Raw genomic sequence first — 21,172 nt, 5'->3', positions numbered from 1 at the left:
GGGGAGAGAATTGGGATCTGTAGTTTCCTGTGTCTTGGCTAGAGAAGCCTTTGCTTGCTGCCTCATATGGTCCCTTTAAGCTGATGATACCACCGTTTATCCGTGATGAGTTCTGCTTCCTCAGATGTTGAAGTATAACGTCAGAGAAGCACGCCAAGGCAAGCATATATTAAGCAGAGTTTATTTAAAAGTAGTAATACAGACTTCTCCCAGGAAGCAGAAGGGGACCTTGGCCGATGTTCTAGAATTCCCAGAAGTGAGTGCGCCCTGCATCTTTTATAGGTTAGGGTCTCCTTTGTTCTCCTACTCTCTCCTTCCTGTCTACCTAACTAAGGCCCAGAAGATGCCAGGGACATAGCAAAAAAGGTGAGCTGCAGATGGCAGGGGGAAGGGCCAGGGGAGGATTCAGGCAGGTAGGAGCCCAGGAGCCACTAATTAGCAATTCCCTGCCTGCTGCTTTTTGGGAGGGGCAGTTAGTGATCAAAAGGTCTCTGGAGACACTGACATTCAAATCTCCCAGGGGCGGTCTCCAACTTCCCAGACTCAGATGGCCTTCATTCCTCCATTCGAACAGATTTCTCATTCTACATTAACTGCCTATCCTCAATTTTGGCTTCACTGACACCAGAGTCACTTAGCAATGGCCAGAGAGTGAGCACACCAGGAACTATCTACTACACAAGGCTACTGAAGTTGCCCCACCCAGGGTGCCTGGCTACCTCCTGGCCTCCAGGAGGCTTCTCTGGTTTCTGGGTAGCACCGTGGTCCCAGGTGGCGAGAAGCATCCATCAGCTTGTTCTGGTGAATGAGAACTTGTCCGAACCCGTCGGCCTCCCCAGGCTGGGAAAGGTTTCACATCCTTCCTGTTTCATTTTCTCTTTCGCACAATTAAATGTGTTTTTCTTGCTCTCTCCTTCGCTCTGCCTCTCTGTAATATAAATCGTCTTCAGAATCTCACCTGCAGTCTCACCCTGGGCGGAAAGGATGAGACTCTAGCTGTCACTGTTCCTGGGGTTGTTTACCTGCACTTTTCAATCTGAAACACAAAACAGGCCGATCTGGGGACAGAGAGGTTCCTTTTCACCCCTCAAATAGCTGGGGAAGTAGAGGACTGGGCTGGGAAGAGATTTCCTCTCGCCACCAAGAAACTGGCATACCATTAAGAAGTTGCCTTGTCTGCACGCTAGGTCTCCTGATATGAAATGATCTCTTCAATATGCATCCGATGTAGCTGCTTTGCCAGCCTATTATCGCTCTGGATTATTAAAAGAAACAAAATGCCTTGCTCCTGCCCAGAGTGAAATGGGTAACCATTAGTCTGTGGCCTGAAATGAATCTCAATTTAAATGCAGATTTATTTTTGCTTCATCGCTTAGCAACTATTCAATATTTGGGTATATATTCATCAGGATTGATGCAAAGCTTGAGATCATTCAAAAATTATGAAATCTGCCTGTATATTATCAAAATGTGAGTCCCTGTTAATCAGTTACAGAGCAGAGTCCAGTGTCTTCATTTCTCTGTTGTTATTGTGACACTTGGAAACAAAAAACTCTCCCATGCACTCAGCTCAGCCTCCCGAGTAACTGCTAGTCCTGAATTTCTCTAGAATGATCTGAAAACACAAACTGATCCTGTTCCTCTCCAAGTTAACACCCTTTAATAACTCTGGTTGCTACCAAATAAATTGCAAATCCCTCAAGGCTCTGACAAGACTCTGCCTGCTCTGGAAGCCCTTCTCTTCCTCCCTGGCTACAACTCTCACTTCATCTTCGACAATTCCTCAGCAAGGCCTCCCCTGACCTTCCAGGTGAAGTTCAGGTCTCCTCCTGTGTATGCACATGGCCCACTGACTTTTCCCCATCACCTAACTCAGTTATAAATCCTTCTTCATTGACCTTTGAGCTCTGAGAGGGTAGAAACCAGCTCCACCTAGTTTATTATTGTACCCTGGGGGCCTAACCTAGCACATATTCATAACATTTAATACATAACATTTAATAAACATTGCCTTGCTTTATATGGCTTTGGGGAAATTAAGAAGCTACTATTTCACCATAAATATCAGCTGTCTTTGATCACTCCAGGAGCCACTGGGATCGAAGACCGGCTGCAGGAAGGAGTTCCAGATACAATTGCTGCTCTGCGGGAGGCTGGGATCCAGCTCTGGGTCTTGACAGGAGATAAGCAAGAGACAGCGGTCAACATTGCCTATGCCTGCAGACTGTTAGATCAGACCGACACCGTTTACTCCATTAATACTGAGAATCAGGTAAGACCAAAACGGGAATCACATATTCAAGTACAGAGCTTCACCCTGGCCAACAGCACACAGACTCATAGATTTGGGCACACAGGGAAAGCACATCTACCCCCAAAGTATCACTGGATCTTGGAGCTCCGAGGGTCCTGGAAGTCACACAGTCTAATATCTGCCCCCCACCCCCACCATTGTCTGATCTCTTCTGTTACTTCCAACACTTATTAGAAAGTTGTACCTCTCCCAAATTCCATCCCTGGTCCAGTCTCCCCATTTTACAGATGAGAAAACTGAAGACAACCCCCAAGGCTCAGTCACTTGCTAGTTTCTGATAAAACTAAGCCTAGGATTCCATTTTCCTGCTGGGCTAATGCTATTTACACCCCTAAAACACTATTTACTCAGAACCCCAATTTTCAGTTTCTTCTGACTTAACATTACTTCAGACATTGGAACAATCACAGTTAAACTGAAATTGTTCCAAGTTTTTAAGGATTCAGCACCAATTTGAATGTCATGGAGTATAAACTGGAAGGGAATAAGAATGCAAGTCCAGTATGTTTTAATAGGGGAGAGGGAGAAAGAAACCAAGTCCTAAAAAGGCAATTTTGAATCAGAGTAGGGTATGGGTGGCAGGGAGTGAGGTTTAAGAAAGTGCTGTGTGAAATCTGAAGTACATTCCAAGCTATTATACAATTTTGTATTTAGGAAGCAAAATCTATCTTCACAATGCAAATTACAGGAAGTGCCGCCATCTTCTTGGCAAGGAGGATGGGAGGTGAGCATGCAGACAGGCAACCCTGTCAAAAGGAGCAGAGATGGGATTGGGGAGGATATGGGCAAGGAAAGCACTGCGTGCAGGCTGGTGGGCTGAGGGCACTGGAGGCCCAGGGCATCCACTGGAAGAAAGATGGAGAACAGGCAGGAAGGTCAGGAATGAAAGCTCCAGGCAAAGGGGAAGTGAGGACACGGCCTCTCCCTCTTCTTCAGCTTTGCCTGAGGGTGAGATCTAGACCCAGAATGGAACTTTGGGAAAGTTTATAGTTGGTTTTTATTCCATGAAGAAACCATGCACAAGTATTTGGGGAAAAAAAAAATGCACACACACAGAATCTACTAAGAAGAATGCCTGAGGACCTTTAGATTAATTGGAAAAAAACCCTTTTCTGTAAGATGCACAGATTATGCTTGATTAAACTCCAATGAATGTTGAATGTGAAAATACTCTTATGTCAAACTATAGCTTTAGTATTATGCTTAGAAAAGAAAAGTAATTTTCAGCTTGTTCAAGTGCTTGATCTCTATAATAGTACTGTTGCCTGCCTGTCCTGCTTGCGAGAGGAAATTCAGTCTGCCATGATCCTTCCCCCTCCCGGTAATTGTGAAAGGAAGACACCTGTGAACCTGTGAGGTGGCCGGTGTGAAGGGGAGGAGTGGGATTCTATTAAATGCAAGGCATTCTTTTTGATGAACTATCTCAAGTTCCCAAGAAACAATAGGCCACACTCCAAGTACTCAATTCAGTCATGGAATCTTTAATTCCATACTGTCCATGCTTTTATCACTGTCCAGGACCCTCCACTGTGATGTCCAAGTCCTCATTCCTGCCTATATTCCTGGGCCACCAAACCTGCAATATTAGTCTTTCTCACCTTGGCCTCAGATTAAGTGGCAGGTGCATTACTATGTCAAGCCAGAAACTGGAAAAATATGTTTTAAATCTTGGATTTATTTAAACCCCAGTTTAATGTAATTACTTATTCAGTGGATATTTTCTCCAAGGGTTTTAATTTGCCTAATTCATTATAAATTGATTTAGGGCTACTGTCTCTTTCCTATGTATCTTAAATAATAAGCAAATTCTGGGACCTATCTAGACCTCAGGGTTCTCATCTATAAAATGAGGGAAATACTAAATCATCCCCGGAAGTGTTAATTTGTCAAGAAATTTTGAAAGGGACTAATAATAACAACTACTATTAACAGTCTGTAGTGGAGCTTAGCATGGTCTAAATACCATACTTCTTGAACTTCATTCTCCAAATCTGTATAAAAGGGATTTAAAATATTTTCTTAAGAGGCTATTGGAAGGATTAAATATAACCACAGAAAAGTACTTATTTATAGTGACCAACACTAGGTATCTATTGCTGCATAACAAATTACTCCAAAGTTTAGCAACCAAAACAGGGATTTATGATTCTGTGGTTTTTGTGGGTTAGACGTTCAGGAGCTTCTTAGCAGGATGCCTGTGGTTCAAGGTCTCTATTGAGGTTGTAGTCAAGCTGACAGGGCTCTGGACTCATCCAAAGGCTCAACTGGGTAGGTGGTTTTGGGAGTGGGAAGGGTTCACTCAAGTGATTGTTAGCAGGCCTCAGTTTCTAGCCATTTGGGTCTCTCCACAAGCTGCTGCACAACACAGCAACTGGTTTCTTCCTAGGCAAACCTTTTCTATAGAATGAGAAAGAGTAACAAAGTGGAAGCCACAGGCTTTTAATAACCTAATTTGGGGAGTAACACCTTGTCATTTTTGTGGAATTCTTCTTCATTAGAAAGGAATCAGTGGATCTAATGCACATGCAATGGAAGATGGTGCAAGGGTATGAATACCAGTAAATGGAGATCACGGGGAATCGACGTAGAGAGTGCCCTCTATCAGCACTTGACAGTGAATAGTCACTATTGTGATTAATATTTTAAAGAGTTGGAAATAAGTCAGTTGAGAGATTTGATTTTGAAGCTGACATTTCCAGTGCCTTGCTGAAGACACATTAGAGGAATTTATGCAATCAATACCAACCCTACTTCCAGCAAGGACCACCTTGCTTTCTTTCCCAGATAAGTGCCTCTGATACAACTTGCTCCTGGAACCACTTCCTGTGTCTATTCTGGGCTCTGTGCATACCCCATTGCCTCAAAGCATTTTAGTTTCTCCTAAAGGAAGACTCAGGAATAAAGAACAATGATTAGGGCTGTATTTGCTCTAGAATTTATTCTAGACATTCCCAGACAGAACTCTATCAGTATCCCACAAACCTGTCACTGCAGAACTACTTATCAGTTTTGCTGATATCTGCATAGGACTTGTATGGTTTTTAATTCATTCATTCATTTAAATTGACTCATTTGAAAAATATTTATTTTTGGAAGAATTATTTTGTGGGGGGTAGATCCTCTGGGGATTGTACCCAGGGATACTACCACTGAGCTACATCCCCAGCCCTTTTTTTTCTTTTTTAATTAAATTTCACTTTGAGACAGGGTCTCACTAAGTTGCTAAGGCTGTTCTCAAAGTTGCAATACTCCTGCCTATAGGCGTGTGCCACTGCACCCAGCTAGAATAAATTTTTAGCACTTCAATAAATGAAAAAAGTATTGTCCCTTGCCGCGGATAAAAGAACACTATAAAGTAATTACCATATGAATAAAGCAATGATGTTAAAATTAATACTGCTGTCTTTCACAGTCTGTTCAGATGTTACAGAGATATCAAGAATACAATGAGAACCAAAATCTGATTTTATCTTTGATATAGTCAAAAGTAATGGAAAACACTGATAAATAGAAATGACATCCTTACCATATTTCAAAGTAAACATCAGAAAAAAAAAAATCAAGGGGATTCCTTCAAACAATAAGACTTTCACAGGCATGTTCTGTTCAACCCATCGTGAGCAACATTTCATGCAATAGTTCCTAGGACTCTCTGTGGAGTAGACTAATAGATTAACCCAAGGTAGATGTGTTTTTAATTAGGAAGCCACAGTTCAGGTAGTAATGACCTTGGATGACGTTGAGCAAGTCTCTAGAGAGCTCACTGTTTCAATCTCCTCATCTCTAAATTAAGATCTGTAATACCCACAAGGATGCTCAGAGGAGCAAAAAGCACTGAAATGACCTATAAAAAACAAAGTACCATACCCACGTGAAATATTGTCATCATTTACCAACATATCAATATTATTTGTTATCTTATACCAACTTTGTATCTGTCCCCATCTCACTGAGCTATTTCTACTTCTCAATAGTGTCTCCTACTTTGGCCATTATTAATTGATTCCAAGTTCAAATTGCTTTAATGCTGTTTGAAATATTGCAGACAATGTAAACATCGGAGAACAATTCCTGAGTAATATCTATGGCAGTAAAATTGTATCTCTAAGATGAAAATTTTAACATATATTTGCAAGGTTGCTCACTGTTATAACCATATTATGTAACTCTGTATAGGAAACCTGCAAATCCATCCTCAGCTGTGCGTTGGAAGAGGTGAAGCAATTCCAGGAGCCACCAAAGCCAGACCGCAAGCTCTTTGGCTTCCGCCTACCTTCCAAGGCACCAGCCACCACCGCCAGACCTATGGCTCCAGAAGTTGGACTGGTCATTGATGGGAAGACACTGAATGCCATTTTCCAGGGAAAGCTGGAGAAGTTGTTTCTGGAGTTGACCCAGTATTGCCGGTCTGTCCTGTGTTGCCGCTGCACCCCGCTGCAGAAGAGTATGATTGTCAAGTTGGTGCGAGACAAACTGAGCGTCATGACCCTTTCCATAGGTACCCATCGTGCATAAGACACAGGTGGAAGCTTAGCTGGGATTATCTGACAAAAGGTTGGGACCAGAGGTGGGAGGTCAGGTATCAAAACCAAGAAGCTTAGAGTCATGGAGAGCCATTGTCTCAGAAAGTTCAAAACAGCAATCAAAACGTGGCGACTAGGAGATCCAGCAGAAGCTAGATCTAGAGTGGGAGAGCGAATCAAAACTCCTGGGACCTGCAAGTCAGCTAAAGAAAATTAAGGACTTAGACAGGGGGTCGAGGCCAATGAGCACCGTGAAATTCAGAAACTGCAGGTAGCTCAAAGTGTCACCAACACTACAAACTTAAGCCATCTCCATCCGAGATGCTGCCCGATTCTCCAGTTCTGGACAGGGAAACACCTCAGGCTTATAAGCAATGAAGTCTGGTAAGGAGATTTCAAAAACAGATCATCTCACTTTTATTTTTGTAAGTGTATTCCTAAATACAAGGCCAGCACAGAGCAGATCCTCCATCGATGCCAACTGGCTGATTGTTGAAGAATTGCTCTGAGAGATGTAAACTTTAATCATCTTGAAGCACAGGTATAAAAACCACTCGCTTAATACCCTCCACCAACAACCAGACTTGGTTTATGAGAGTCTTCAAAACCTGGTCTCCACTAACTGCAGCCACATCTCTTGCCAGGTCCATTGGCTCTCCATGTTCCAACCTAAGGAAACTGCTTACCATTCTCCATGAGCCTTGTCCTCTCTCTCACTTTTAGGCCTTTCTACAAGGAGATTCCTCTGTAAAAACACTCCATCCATTGCCATTGCTGCTTAACCTTCCTTCCCCTGGTATTCCCATGGCACCCACTGCCGTGGGACCAAGCTCTTCCTGGTGGCTTACTCAGTACCAATGTTTCCAGGGAGCATGGGGATCAGTCTGTTTTATTGATGTTTGATCCCATGCCAGTGCATGTCAAGCTTGTACAAATCACAGCAAACCTCCCTTACCCATGTTTTACTTTCCTCGGCTGTAGTCATCCATAGTCAACTGAGATCCAAAAACAGCAAAGAGAAAATTCTAGAAATAATTCCAAAATTTTGAATAATTTTTATTTTAGTATATTATTTAACTACAATCTATCAGTAGCTATTGTTAACATCTTATTGTGTCCAATTTTTAAATACCATAGGTATCTATACACAGGGAAAACCTAGTATGTAGGGTTTGATACTATCCACAGTTTCTGACTTCCACTGGGGTCTTGACACATCTCCCCCACAGAGGAGGGCAGACATTTTGCTTTCACTAAGGGACATTTCTACAGATGGTGCCTGCCTCTCTTCCTCCTACACAGGCGTGGAAAAAGAATTTTTTTTCCAGTGTTTCAAACAAGAGACTTATTATATATTATGGTGTTTTCATGGTCTTCAGGTAAAAGCAATCTGGAATTTAAAAGCTGGGGAAGGAGAAGTTACAGAGGGAGCAGAGCTTTGGCAACTGCATGCTACTTTTGTACCTGAGTCGTCATTTCTGTAATTGAGAGCACACAAGGCAACGGCCAGGACTGACCCTCTGAGGTCAGAGATTGGCTCCCCTCCTACAGCCACAGGAACAAAACCAGCAGGGCGGGAAATAGCACAGTTCCACGCCTCTGCCTCTCCTGGTGTGCCACCAAAGAGGTTAAAGATTAGCTTTGTTCTGCTGTGGGGAGGATCAAAATTATGAACTGCTGTGCTATCGAGAAAAAATCTACCTGTGATAAATTTTTAAAAATTTAATTGATACAATTATAAAAATTTATGGGGGGATATTATTAGGGACAAAATTTTTAAGACATTCTTGTTGCCAAATGGAATCATTTGCTCTGTTAATTCCATATCCTCTGTGATGAGTAATATCAACTTTACTGCCATTTATTCTAAGAAACTACTAGAAAAAGTGCGATCAGGAGAATACTAGTGACAGTCTACAAGAGGGTTGGCAGAGCATAGACTGCAGGCGGAATCCAGGCTGTAGCATGTATTTATGTGGCTACTGACAGTGGTTTTTATATATTTTTAAATACATTTGTTATAAAAGACTACTAGCCTTTAGTTAGTTAGAATACTTGTTTGATTTTGTGTCTTGGCTCACAAATCCTAAAATATTTACTGTCTGACCCTTTACAGAGTTTAGTTTGCTGAACTCTGGTTTAAAAGGTGAAGCACTAGGGTCAGCCATGCTTCAGGGGAAGACTCACTAGGTGGAGTCGAGTAGAGAGCTGGATGTGGCTACTCAGTTAAGATTAAATAGAATGTCAACAGCCATTCGTGGCCCATGATTCTGTGTTGGATGGGGTAGACACAGAACATTTCCACCATCACAGACGGTCCTGGTGCAGAGGAATGTCACATGTACATAACGTGGACTGACCTCCAGTATCCTAAAACAACTCAGTTCACCAAGTGGAAACTCAATGCAAGTAAATGTACTTCAACAAAAAAAAAAAAAAAAAATTAGACTCATTTTCTATATTCAAGAAACAAAACTGAATGTTATTCCTCTTTCCTTGGACCCCATCAACAATCTGATGATTTGGTTACCATATAATTCATGTCTTGACTTGGCCATTATTCCAAGTTAGACTGAGTTAGGAAAGTGTGTTGGTCCTGGAATCAGAAAGACCTAAGCTCCAATTCTCCCACATCTCTTTACCCTCTGGGTGGTGAGTGTCCAATGTGTTCAAATTCTCCATTTGTTCAACAGTAAAGCCCATTGTAACATTTGCAGAAGACTTTTTTGTCAACTGTAAAGGACTGCCATGGCTTTCTGGATCACAGTTGTATCCCCCAATACCTCACATTGTGTTCAGAAAAAAAGGACTTCATATTGTTGGATGATAAAGAAAAAAAGGAGGGCCTTTTGTCCATGGAACAATAGACATCTTTCAGACCAAACACTGTAACAATGACTTCCTATGGGAAATGTTAAAAGGAGTCAGTTGTGTTGGCCTGGGAATACTTTAGAGCAATTTTGCTGTCCCTGAGCACTTGGACCAGGAATAAAGCTGCATCCTGACCTCTCTTTCAGGTGATGGAGCAAATGACGTAAGCATGATTCAAGCTGCTGATATTGGAATTGGAATATCTGGACAGGAAGGCATGCAGGTATTGTGCCCTAAAGCTGCTCTTGCTTCTCCCCCACTCTCCTGTATCCACATTAAAGATTTAAGGAATACACTACAGCACTGGAGGGACTGTCCCCCAGAACCTCATGGAATTACCAGGAGTCTTTCATGTCACCACATTCCTATTGCCCAGCATTTCAAAATCAGAGGGTTAGAAAAGGAGATTGACTTTTTACAGTGAGTCCATGATATCTGTTCTCTAAAGTTGAATAGTACCCAAAATATAAGGCTTCCTCTGACTCTACACTTCTGCCCTATAATGCACATCCAAAGTTTCAGTGCCCTCCGTAAGCAGTAATAGGCATAAGGGCATTTGGAAACACTTTAAATTGTTGTTTTAGTCATGATGAGTAGATTGACCCATTAGTTGCTAGGTATACTTTCACGGCATACCTTATTCACTGAAAATTCAGCATGGACCAAGCATACTAACATGCACTGCTCTCCTTCCCCCTTCAAACAGACCCTCTTTTGTGGTTTTGAACCACAGTTGTATTTCCACCTCCAGTGCAGACATTTTGCATTGCCTAAATTTACAAGGATGAAAGAGCATTGACCAGGAAGCCACAGGGCAGTTCTGGTTACCCTTTGAGGGCCGCCCACCTGCCAACACTGTCAGGTATTTCCTCACTGAATTTGAGTGGTCACCACCATCTTGTGCTAGGGATTATTCCATTTTTTTCAGATAAGGAAACTGAGGCTCAGGGAACTGAAATAACCTGACCAAGATCCATACCAGGATTTATAACTACGAATACTCAAATCTCATTCTTAAAAGAGTACTCTAGACTACTTTATTATGAATAATCCCAGGGGCAAACAGACACATTTCAAGTCCACGTAAAGGAGGGACTAGCCAACCATCAGCTCCATCTGTGACCAGTTCCACTGCTGTCCATCAGGAGATGCTGAAGGTTTCTCAGAAACTGGTGAAACACCTGAATGGAAACCCGACTGTGATTAGCCATGATATCCCTGTGATGGCACTTGCCACATACTGACCCACAATAAATGGTCATTTGACAAATGAAAGATGACAGGAACAGACTACACCATTGGTCCCTTCCAGTTACCTTTCATGGAGTTTAGTGAGGGTTTGGATTTCCCAGAAGAGAAAGTAGGATGTCAGAATCCAAAAATCCACCCAAGAGTGACCACATCATGACAAGGGTTGATTCAGACCCTGCCAACTTCAGACCTGGAACAAAGCACTGCCCTCAGGGGAATTTCTTTGGGACTTTGGTAGCCACAGATGGAAGCTAATGTCTCTGCTCTTCCCCATCAGGCTGTCATGTCCAGTGACTTTGCCATCTCCCGCTTCCGGCACCTCAAGAAGCTGCTGCTTGTGCATGGTCACTGGTGTTACTCACGCCTAGCCAGGATGGTGGTGTACTTTTTCTATAAGAATGTGGTGAGTAGCTCTGTGGCAACCTCCCACCTCAGCCCTGGGGGTCCTTGCCAGGGCCAGAGCATCTCAGAATAAGGAAATGAGGAACGCTGACCTAGATTTTGGATCCTAAAACTATTCACTTCTCTGGGCCATAATTTCCTCTTTGACAAGAAAGGGCTAATACTTCTATAAAGTTAACAATAGGCAATATTGTGCATAGAGTACAGCATGAGTGGTTATGATCATGGATTCTGGAATCTGACACATTGGATTCAAATCCTGTTCCCATTTGGTCTACATCTGAGTCTTACGATCAGCAAAATGCATATGGTAATAGTACTATTCACATATATGTGCTGTGTTAGTCAGTTTTCTGTCACTATGACAAAATACCTGAGATAGTCAACTTATATGGAGGAAAGTTTTATTTCTGCTCATAGTTTTGAAGGTTTCAAGCCATGGATGTTCAGCCTACTGCTTTTGAGCCTGTGATAAGGCAGTATATCATGGCAGAAACACATGGCAGAGGATGCTGTTCAGCAAATAGCAACCAGGAAGCTAGAGGAGAGAAAGAGCTGGGGTCCTTACCTTTCCTTCAAGAGCATACCCCCATGACCTCACTTACTCACATCAGACCCCACCTGTTAAAGGTTCCATCACATCCTCACCAATCTTCTCATGCGTGACCTCTAAAGAACACATCCAAACCATAGTTTGTGCTGTGAGAGCAAATGAAATCTTGTATATAACGTGATTGGCAGTAGTAATAACTCTAAGGTTAGCCATTATTTTCTACCATGGCTATTATTACTCTGGGAGTTGAATATCATGAGATTTATTTTCTGATTACAAGGAAAAAGGAATTGAAGAACACCTAGTCTAACTCACACCTTAGATTTCTCTCTCCAAATAGGGACATCGCAATTCAAGATCTGCACACCATGCCTTGGGACAGCATAAGACCAGGGCCCACGGTTTCAACCTGCACATCCCTTGAGGAGCACCAGGCTTCCTCCCATGGGTTCCAAGAGGGCAGGACCCTCAATGAAATATATATCTGCAGAGATGTTTGGGGAAGGCAGATCATCTGGGTGTAATCTTGTCTAACTGTGACATGACAGGTGACCTTGAAAAAGTCACTTCACGAAGCCTCAGTTTCCCCACCACTAGTACAAGGTGACTATAGTGCTCTGTGGGTACAGGGTGCAGTCAGAAGGTTTTTGTACTAATGGAGGGAACACATTCTGAGTTTTTCATTACCAAGTTCAAGGACCTTTGAATAATCCCCCAAAGTCTCCAAATAGAATCAGATTCCTCTTCGCATAAGAAAGATGGAAGAGAAACATTAGACAAGCAGCAGCTGTGGAATTGTTTTTCCTTGTTGCTCCATTTTCCCAGTCCTCCTTTCAGGCTCTGACACCATCACCCCAGCTCAGGAACAAACCTTTCTGTGCAAAGTTCAATGCATATGTAAATAAACAGCATGACAAAAATATAATCATGTAAATTCGATCAACTGGATGGTAATATTATCTCAGCAAGTCTATTCAAACAAGTCACTCCATTTGACTCGAAACTCACTCCAAGTATGAAAGACTATTTACTTAGAATTCAAAATGCCTTTTTTTTTTTTTTTTTTTTGCATCCAAAGGAAACACTCTTTTGAATAAGCACAGCCTCTTCTCTGCATTAAATTTGTGAAACAGAAAAGGAAACGTTTCCAGCCAGCCGCGCTTTCAAAGCTTAAATGATATTTATTTCTAGCCCAATGCCATGCTTGAAATTGCGACACGGGTGCCACATTATCTCCCCGCTGCAATTAGAGGGTGGAGAACTATGACTTCCACATCCGAAACCAATTTCAGAGGGGATTAAAACACTGCCTGCTCTGAAATTTGAACAATGAATTAATTACTGCACTGTAGCTTCTTGGGAGGGAAAGCAGGCATCCGATATCAGCCATGCTGCTATTGAGATGCTCCCTGGGAGATGCAAGGATTCCAGCTAGACGCAGGAAGCGGCAAACAGGCAAGATCCTACCACGGTCTCAGGAGGAAGCAAGCACTCAGTGCTGTCAAAACTCCAGGATGAGTGTAAGAACAAGAAAACAAATATTTGCTTCACCCGTTCTATAAGTTCTGAATGTCTACGCTACGTCAGAACAGTGCTTGGCCATGGGGACAGGGCAGGATCAGGTCAGCCTTGGCCCCTGCCCACAGGAGGCCTGCTGTCTACATTCTGCAAGGGGTCAGATAATCCATCTTTCCTGCTTTGCAGACCATAGAGGTCCAGAAGAATCTCATTGTATAAACCAAAAATTGGACCAAAAAAGGTTGGGGGTAGGTAAAGAGAGGTTTGAAAATGCAGGTGCTCATTGTACCACTTTCTAGCTCTCACCTTGGTCAAAGGGCAACTGAGCATCTCAGCCTCATCTGCAGACTGGGGCCAATATTATTGCCACTGTGGCTATCCATGTTATATTAATTTAACATAGGTTATTGGCAATACTCTTATACATTTATCAGGATAAATTATAATGTACTCTGCTGATACAGTGCTATGTATAAGGCATATCACACAACACATGTAGAAGCTCAAATAGTTACAACTGGTTTTAGAACAAATGATAGTATTAACATATTAATAATGACAGCCTCTTTAAAATAACACCAGCCCAGCAGTTTTGAAATGAGGATTCTAGTTTGAATACAAATCTGCTGAATGACTTCTCAGAAGACCCTTCATGTCCACGTGCCTCAGGAATAGAACTTTTTGGTTCTGTGGAGCTAGCTCCAGGACCAGCTGCTATGTGACTTTGGTTCGGTCATCGAATCACTTCACAATGTAACCCACAATAATGGAGATCCACCCTATCTCCAGGTAGGGACATCTTGAGTGGAAAAGAGTTTTAGAAAAAATGAAGCTATATTCAGGCAGATATTTCTTAATCTCCTTCTGAGTTAAAGACCTTTAGGAGAGTCCCAAATGGTTAACCTTCTCATGAGATCACCTTCCACCAGGCTTCTGATTCAGTCTATCACCATTTCCTCTGAGACATTCATTTCTTTTAATTATTTTTTTAATTTTTACAGACTGCATTTGATTCTTTCGTTTCTATGGTTGTGCACGATGTAGATTCATACCATTCGTGTAATCATAAATGTACATAGGGTAACCATGTCTGTCTCATTCCACCATTTTTCATACCCCTCCTCCCTCTCATTTCTCTCTACATAATCTCAAGTTCCTCCATTTTCTCTCACCCCCCCATCCCCCCACTTATATATCATCATCCACTTATCAGGGAAAACATTCAGCCTTTGGTTTTTGGGGATTGGCTTATTTCACTTAGCATGATATTCTCCAATTCCATCCATTTCTCTGCAAATGCCATATTATTATTCTTTATGGTTGGATAACATTCTGCTGCTGCCATATATGTATCGCATGCATGGCCTTGACAGAGGACAAAATGATATTCGGAAAGGTTAAGCAGTTTGCACAAGGTCACACAGCTAGTGACAAACTGGGGGACTTAAAACCAGGCCTGCCTCCAAAACCTCTGCTCTTAACCACCATTGCATACTCGCCTTACCATACTGGGGAAGTTCCCCGAACATCCTGGAGAACATTAATAGCATCAGGGGTGTTGGCAGCAGCTACAAATGAGGGAATTGAAGCTCCATGAGCCCAGGTGACTTGGAGCTCTGAAGCAGCAGGTGATGACCAGCGCATGCAGGGACCTCTCTCACAAAGCCGTCCCCTCTGCCCACAGTGCTACGTCAACCTGCTCTTCTGGTACCAGTTCTTCTGTGGTTTCTCTGGCTCCACCATGATCGATTACTGGCAGATGATATTCTTCAACCTCTTCTTCACTTCCTTGCCGCCTATCATCTTTGGAGTCCTGGATAAAGACGTCTCTGCAGAAACACTGCTGGCGCTGCCCGAGCTCTACAAGAGTGGCCAGAACTCTGAGGTAAGGAGCTCAGGCATGCAGGAGGAGGGGACCTCGGCTTTTCCCTGGCCACTGACACAGCCCTTGAAGACAGTGCTAGCTGGGGTCACAAACCCTGCATTCTGTCCACTGTTCTGCCACTTAACTCCCATGTAACTAAGTAACTCCTGTTCCCATTCCTGAGTTGTACATCATATGCTGCCGAGGGTGTTGGAGCAGTGAGTGTTTTAATAACTTAATTATAAAAAGTGGCATATTAATGGGGCTGCCCTGGTTGAAGGGGAAGAGGACATATAAAAAGATCCCCCAACCCCAGTGTTTCCTGTTGCTATAACAAAATACCCGGGGCTGGGTGATGTACACACTCCTTTTGAGGAGCCTTATCTGTTTGGCCCTTGGCTGCAGCACAACATGGCGACGGCACCAGGGTGGGAACCTGGGAGGATGAGAGCTCGTGCGGTGAGCTGGGAAGCCGTGGTTCAACAGGGTGGTGTGATCTTTGATAACGGCCCACTCTCGGGGAACTCACTGAGAGCCCGGCATTAATGCTATCGCAGGCAGCCCCCACCGTGGCCTGACCACCTCCCCTGAGGCCCTGCCCCCACGTCACCACGCTGAGCACCGGGCTTCCAACGTCTGAACTCCTGAGCAACCTGCGCCCACCATAGTCCCCTGCTTGAGAAACCTGGGGACTCACAGCTAGTTTGGTTACCACTAAGATACTCAGAAACGATTACTTGTACTTCACCTTGTTCAGGGAAAAACATAGAACTCCAGATAACGTGGCCTAGAACTTTCTGGTATCAAATAGACTGAAGAAGTCCTGAAAAGCCACTGGTGGCTTTCTAGAGAGCCCAGAGAAGCCACAGTGCCACCCTGAGTGAATTGGAGAAGTCAGAGGACAGGCAGTCAAACTGGTGCAGGGAGGGGACCCTGGCAGCTTCAAAGGGGACCTCTGGGAAAGAGACTTTGAAACACCTATACATATGGTACCTGTGCACCTGGGACAGGCATAGTCAGATGTGGTGTTTGAGAGCCAATTTTTTTTTTTTTTTGTGGACAAACAACAATGAATCAAACCCAGTCCTAACCCAGAGAAAAGAGCAGAAAGTGACACAGTAGGCCGAGGAGCATGCGTGGGTCTGGGGGCAGCACAGTTATATCGTTCCCCATCTGGAGGCGTGTCAGCTGCAGAACTTTATGAGTATCTGCAATTCAAAGAAAATACAGTAAAAAAAAAAAAAAAAAAACACAAAAATTTCTACTGTCCCCAGAAAGAGCAAAGGCTCATCTCTGAAGCAGCGGAGCCGTCTCTGGGCTGCCCATGACCCCGGGCTGCACTCTGGCTCTTCATTTCAGAAGCCCCCGAGAAGCTTAAGACCCTCTGATGTACCAGGTGTATAACAATCAATAGAAACTGAACTCTAACTAGAGACCCAGGCACAGTGGCATTTAGTCCTCTTGAACCCCAAAGAAACGGTGTTACTTCTAACACATTTTATGGAAAAAGAAACGCGTGCTCAAGGTTCCGCTATTTGCACAAGGTCACATGTGTGTGAAAGAGCCGAGACTTGAACTGCAGTCTTGAGAGCCTGTGCCCTTTCCAATCTATTGTGGCTGAGAGCTGGTGCAAGTGGCAGATCGTCCCTAGCCTCCCCCAAGGCAGCTGCTTAGAAGGAAAAGGTCTGCGTTATGGTGTAACCACAGTGTCTTCTTCCCTGCCAGAACTATAACCTGTCGGCTTTCTGGATTTCCATGGCGGATGCGTTCTACCAGAGCCTTGTCTGCTTCTTCTTCCCCTACTTGGTAAGTCATTTTAGACACATAAATCCCAGCCTGCAATCGGTACTGGTTTTATGAAATTCCAGACTGCGGGTATCTTTTTGGATGTTTCAGACAGGTTCCAAGCTGGTGGTTGTAGACCATCTGCCACCCAGCTGTTTGAAAAAGTAGAACATTTTATCCCAACATTTTAGGATCTGGTAGGTCTCGAAAAACCAAAAGTTATCATCATTCCCTTGTGGCGAAAATTTAGACTCGCAGCTCTGCTTAGAGGGAAATGTGTTCTCCGATTTGCCAGAGCCCCCACCCTTCCCCTTTGCCTGATACCTGGACTTCTTTGCTCATTTGCTGCTTCCTACCTGATTATAGAAGGGATTTGAATTTAGCATCCTTGATATATATTGATTTGTGCTTCCAAAGTCAAGGCAGCAAGAAGAGATACTACATTATCTTAAGTAAACAGCAATTGCAAAGATAACAAGGGATACCAGTTCCAACTCAATTTGGTTTCTGATTTTAAATAGTGTGTTCTTCCTGAACGTGGCGGCGGGGGCCAGAATAGGGGTCACTGCCCCTAAGTAATCCGTGGTGCTTACTGTGAGCCTTTGAGCTCATATTTTTTCACAACTAGCAACTTCTGCTTTTTCCAAATTTCCAAGCTTGTGATACCCCCTGGTGAGGCCTCCACTGGCCTTTCCTGCCTTATCTTCTGTACCTGCCATATGTTCAACAGACCCACCACACAGGACTCGGGAGTGCTCCTAACCCACCCTGTTCACCCCACTCCTGATCTTTGCCTGGACTGCATTCCCCTCTTATCTCTGCTGTCATATCCTCTCTTCTGTGTTCCCAGGATCCGCTGTCATTCCCTCTATTATTGCACTCACGCCCTTAAACTGTACCACATCTACCCAGGCTAATGGCCTATAAACTCCTTGAAGGTGGATATGAAAAGTGTCCTCAGCCCGGAGCCTGGTGGATGCTCAATAAATCCTTTGTTCACTCAGTGGTTTTACAACCCTCATCCTGACTTCCTCTGGCAAACATGTTTCTAAGTAATTTAGTTCTATCACCTCATTGCTCATCTCTGTTCCTTGGGTCAGTTCCATGTGGACAGCAACTGGATATCTTCTCTCCCTGTTCATTCCCCACCTTGACACCTGCCTTCATTGATGTTTTATAATCACTGTATCGAAGGCAAAGCTTTATGTCCACAGGCACATCTGACAATGCCCATTTTTTCCTCCTCTGCAGACCTACAAAGGCTCCGATATCGATGTCTTTACCTTTGGGACGCCAATCAACACCATCTCCCTCATTACAATCCTCTTGCACCAGGCAATGGAAATGAAGACATGGGTGAGCATCCCAGAGCCTCTAGTTCAAAAGCATATCCCTGTCCATTGCCTACATTCAGATTCCCTAGTTGTTTCACTCTGTTGTTGATCCATTCCATCAACTGCACATTGAGCTCCTAGCTGTGTCCCGCCTGGAAGGGGCTGGAAATGGTGAAGAAGATACAGTTCCTGGCCCCCATTTTCTGGTCATCTAGCCAGGATGATAAAACTCACACACAAAAAACAGGATCAGCATTATTTGCAAGAATAGATAACATTAATACAAAGTTCAGGAGTGGTAGAGGGACAGGGACAAGTTAGGCTGAACACACCCGAGTTATGTTAGGGAGGACTTTCTCATTAAATTTCAGGGTACAAGATTTGGAAACTGCCTTCAGGTCAGGTCACCAATGCTCAAGCAAGTCCAAATATCACATTTTGATATCTAAAGAGGAATTCCAGCTTCTTCACTGAATTCAAGTCAATAATAACTTTACAAAAGGTACAACAGGGCCAAGAAATTGGCCCCAAACAGTTGAAGACAAGCAGGTTTGGAGCCCTGCAATCTGATTCCAGGCAATCTAACCTCTTTGTCAATAACGTGAACAGATAAAATTGAATGGTACATGGAGACCATAGGACAGAAAGATTTGTCCTTAATCACATGGAAATGGCTCTTTCTGAAAGCATTAATATTAAAAATTTGGAAATCTACCCCCCAAGTAGGCTCAACCTGTTCCTGGGTTCTGCAGTAGAACTTACCACCTCACCTCCTACTACGGGCCAAACCACAGGCACTGGCTGTTAAAACCACCAAGGGAGACGCTAGATCACAGGGTTCTCATTTTGAAAACCCCTTGTACCCCAATGCATGCCAATGACCAAATAAAGTGCGAAAACCTAAAAGACACAGCCAGGCTTATATTTCTTCTTGAACCACCTCACCAGAAGAGCCTGCAACATACTTGGGCAGAGGTTAGACTCCAGGCAGGCTCAAACTGCTAGGTTTCTAGGAGTCAGAATAAGACATGGATGATGGTAGTGGAGTCTGGCCCCCGTGACGTAGGGGAGACCGGAGTCCCATTTGCTACTGGGTCCCACCTCCCCAACTCAAGAAAGCAAAACTATAGAAGATATGACAATGAGCAGGCATGGTGGCACATACCTGTCATCTCAGTGACTGAGGCAGGAGGATCCCAAGTTTGAGGCCAGCCTGGGCAACTTAGCAAGACCCTGTCTCAAATTTGAAATAAAAAGGGGAGTGGGAATAGGGATGTTTCTCCATGGTAAAAGGCCCATGGGTTCGATCCCCACTACTACAAGGAAATATGGCAATAAAAAGCTATATCTAAATAAAATATAAAATAGGGCTGGGGATGTGGCTCAGTGGTCAAGTGCCCCCTGAGTTCAATCCCCAGTACCAAAGAAAAAAGGTACGTGGGGTTACAGTTTTGTCAGGATCGTGAGCATGGGATACTAGGAACTGAGTCAAGCTAAATATTTAGAACTCTTGGAAATGAAAAAATGCCACTAAAAGTACAATCTATGGGATCCTCTCTAGATCAGACACTGGCAAAAAGTAAACTACCAAACTGGCCAGTAGTAATGGGACCTCATCCAGAATGCCATACAAGTAAGAAAAAGGAGTTGAGCACAATGGTGACTGGAATGATTGCTCCAGCATGCACATGACAGGCATCGCAGCAGAAGATAAAGGAGAGAATGTGAAGAAGCAGTGTTTGAAGTGCCGATCGTCGCGAATGAAAATCGGAATAAATCTGGCTCGATCACCAGATGTATTAGAGGGGAACTGCACAATGTAAGACAGAGATGATCTTAAAGTCCATCAGAGACTATGGACAAGGTACATGGACAAAACCACCAGCAAACAATAGATTCAACCGCATACGAAGTGATTCAAGCACATCCATGTTTATAGCAGCACAATTCACAATAGCCAAGTCATGGAATTAGCTCACGTACCCATCAACATATGAATGGATTAAGAAAACATGGCGTGAATATATACCATGGAGTTTTACTGAGCCACAAAGGATGAAACTATGACATTCACCAATAAACGGACAGAACTACAGATCGTGAAGGTGAAATAAACCAGGCCCAGAAAAATCAAGGTCAGATATTTTCTCTCAGATGCAGACGCTAGAGCAAAATATGGAGAAAAGGAGATCAGTGAAGTAGAGGAATGGGACAGAGAGGAACCATGCCTATATGAATATACCACAGTGAGTTTCACCTTTATGAAGAAGCACTCACTTTTTAAAACCTAAAAATGAATAGAAGGAAAAACAGAGTAGAAGAAATACTGGGGACTGAAGTGGAACAAATTATATTTCTTTCATGTTTGTCAAAATAAACCCCAATATTATGCAAAACTAATTCTCTAATAAAAACATTTAATTTTTTAAAAAAGACTTGAAGGAAACTAAACAGCTATGCCATATGTATATATGGAAATATCACACTGAACCCCATTAGTATAATTAGTACATGTGGAAAAGAGTAAGGCAAAATAAATGACATTTTTAGATTGACTGAAGTTTATTACTCACAGATCCTCATTAAAAGAAAGAGCCCACTTTAGCAAGAACATCAAAAAGTATAAAAACTAGAACTTTAGGAAATACCATGTTGGTAAAGAAGGGCTGAGTAATTAATTTATGCTAAATCCATCATGCCTAGGAGATAGAAATAAACATTTAACTATAAATCTTTTCATAAAAGACCAAAAATGTA

The 21,172-nt window shown here is 43.1% G+C and overlaps 1 protein-coding gene across 7 annotated transcripts in view; it reads left to right on the top strand.

The window, feature by feature from the left end:
• Atp10b (ATPase phospholipid transporting 10B (putative)) overlaps positions 1-21,172 on the top strand; it is a 333,470-nt gene that overhangs the window by 298,381 nt on the left and 13,917 nt on the right. For all 7 annotated transcript variants that reach the window (XM_047556625.1, XM_047556626.1, XM_047556624.1 and 4 more), the window contains 7 exons: positions 2,088-2,272; positions 6,491-6,812; positions 9,855-9,931; positions 11,237-11,362; positions 15,117-15,317; positions 17,022-17,102; positions 18,333-18,437. In XM_047556625.1, coding sequence (XP_047412581.1) covers positions 2,088-2,272; positions 6,491-6,812; positions 9,855-9,931; positions 11,237-11,362; positions 15,117-15,317; positions 17,022-17,102; positions 18,333-18,437 — 1,097 coding nt within the window. The remainder of the gene's footprint in view (positions 1-2,087; positions 2,273-6,490; positions 6,813-9,854; positions 9,932-11,236; positions 11,363-15,116; positions 15,318-17,021; positions 17,103-18,332; positions 18,438-21,172) is intronic.

The sequence above is a fragment of the Sciurus carolinensis genome, chromosome 6, assembly GCF_902686445.1.
Source record: "Sciurus carolinensis chromosome 6, mSciCar1.2, whole genome shotgun sequence".
In the NCBI taxonomy this organism is placed as follows: Eukaryota; Metazoa; Chordata; class Mammalia; order Rodentia; family Sciuridae; genus Sciurus; species Sciurus carolinensis.
The sequence above is the reverse complement of the archived record's forward strand: the minus strand, read 5'-3'. Positions and strand labels throughout refer to the sequence as shown.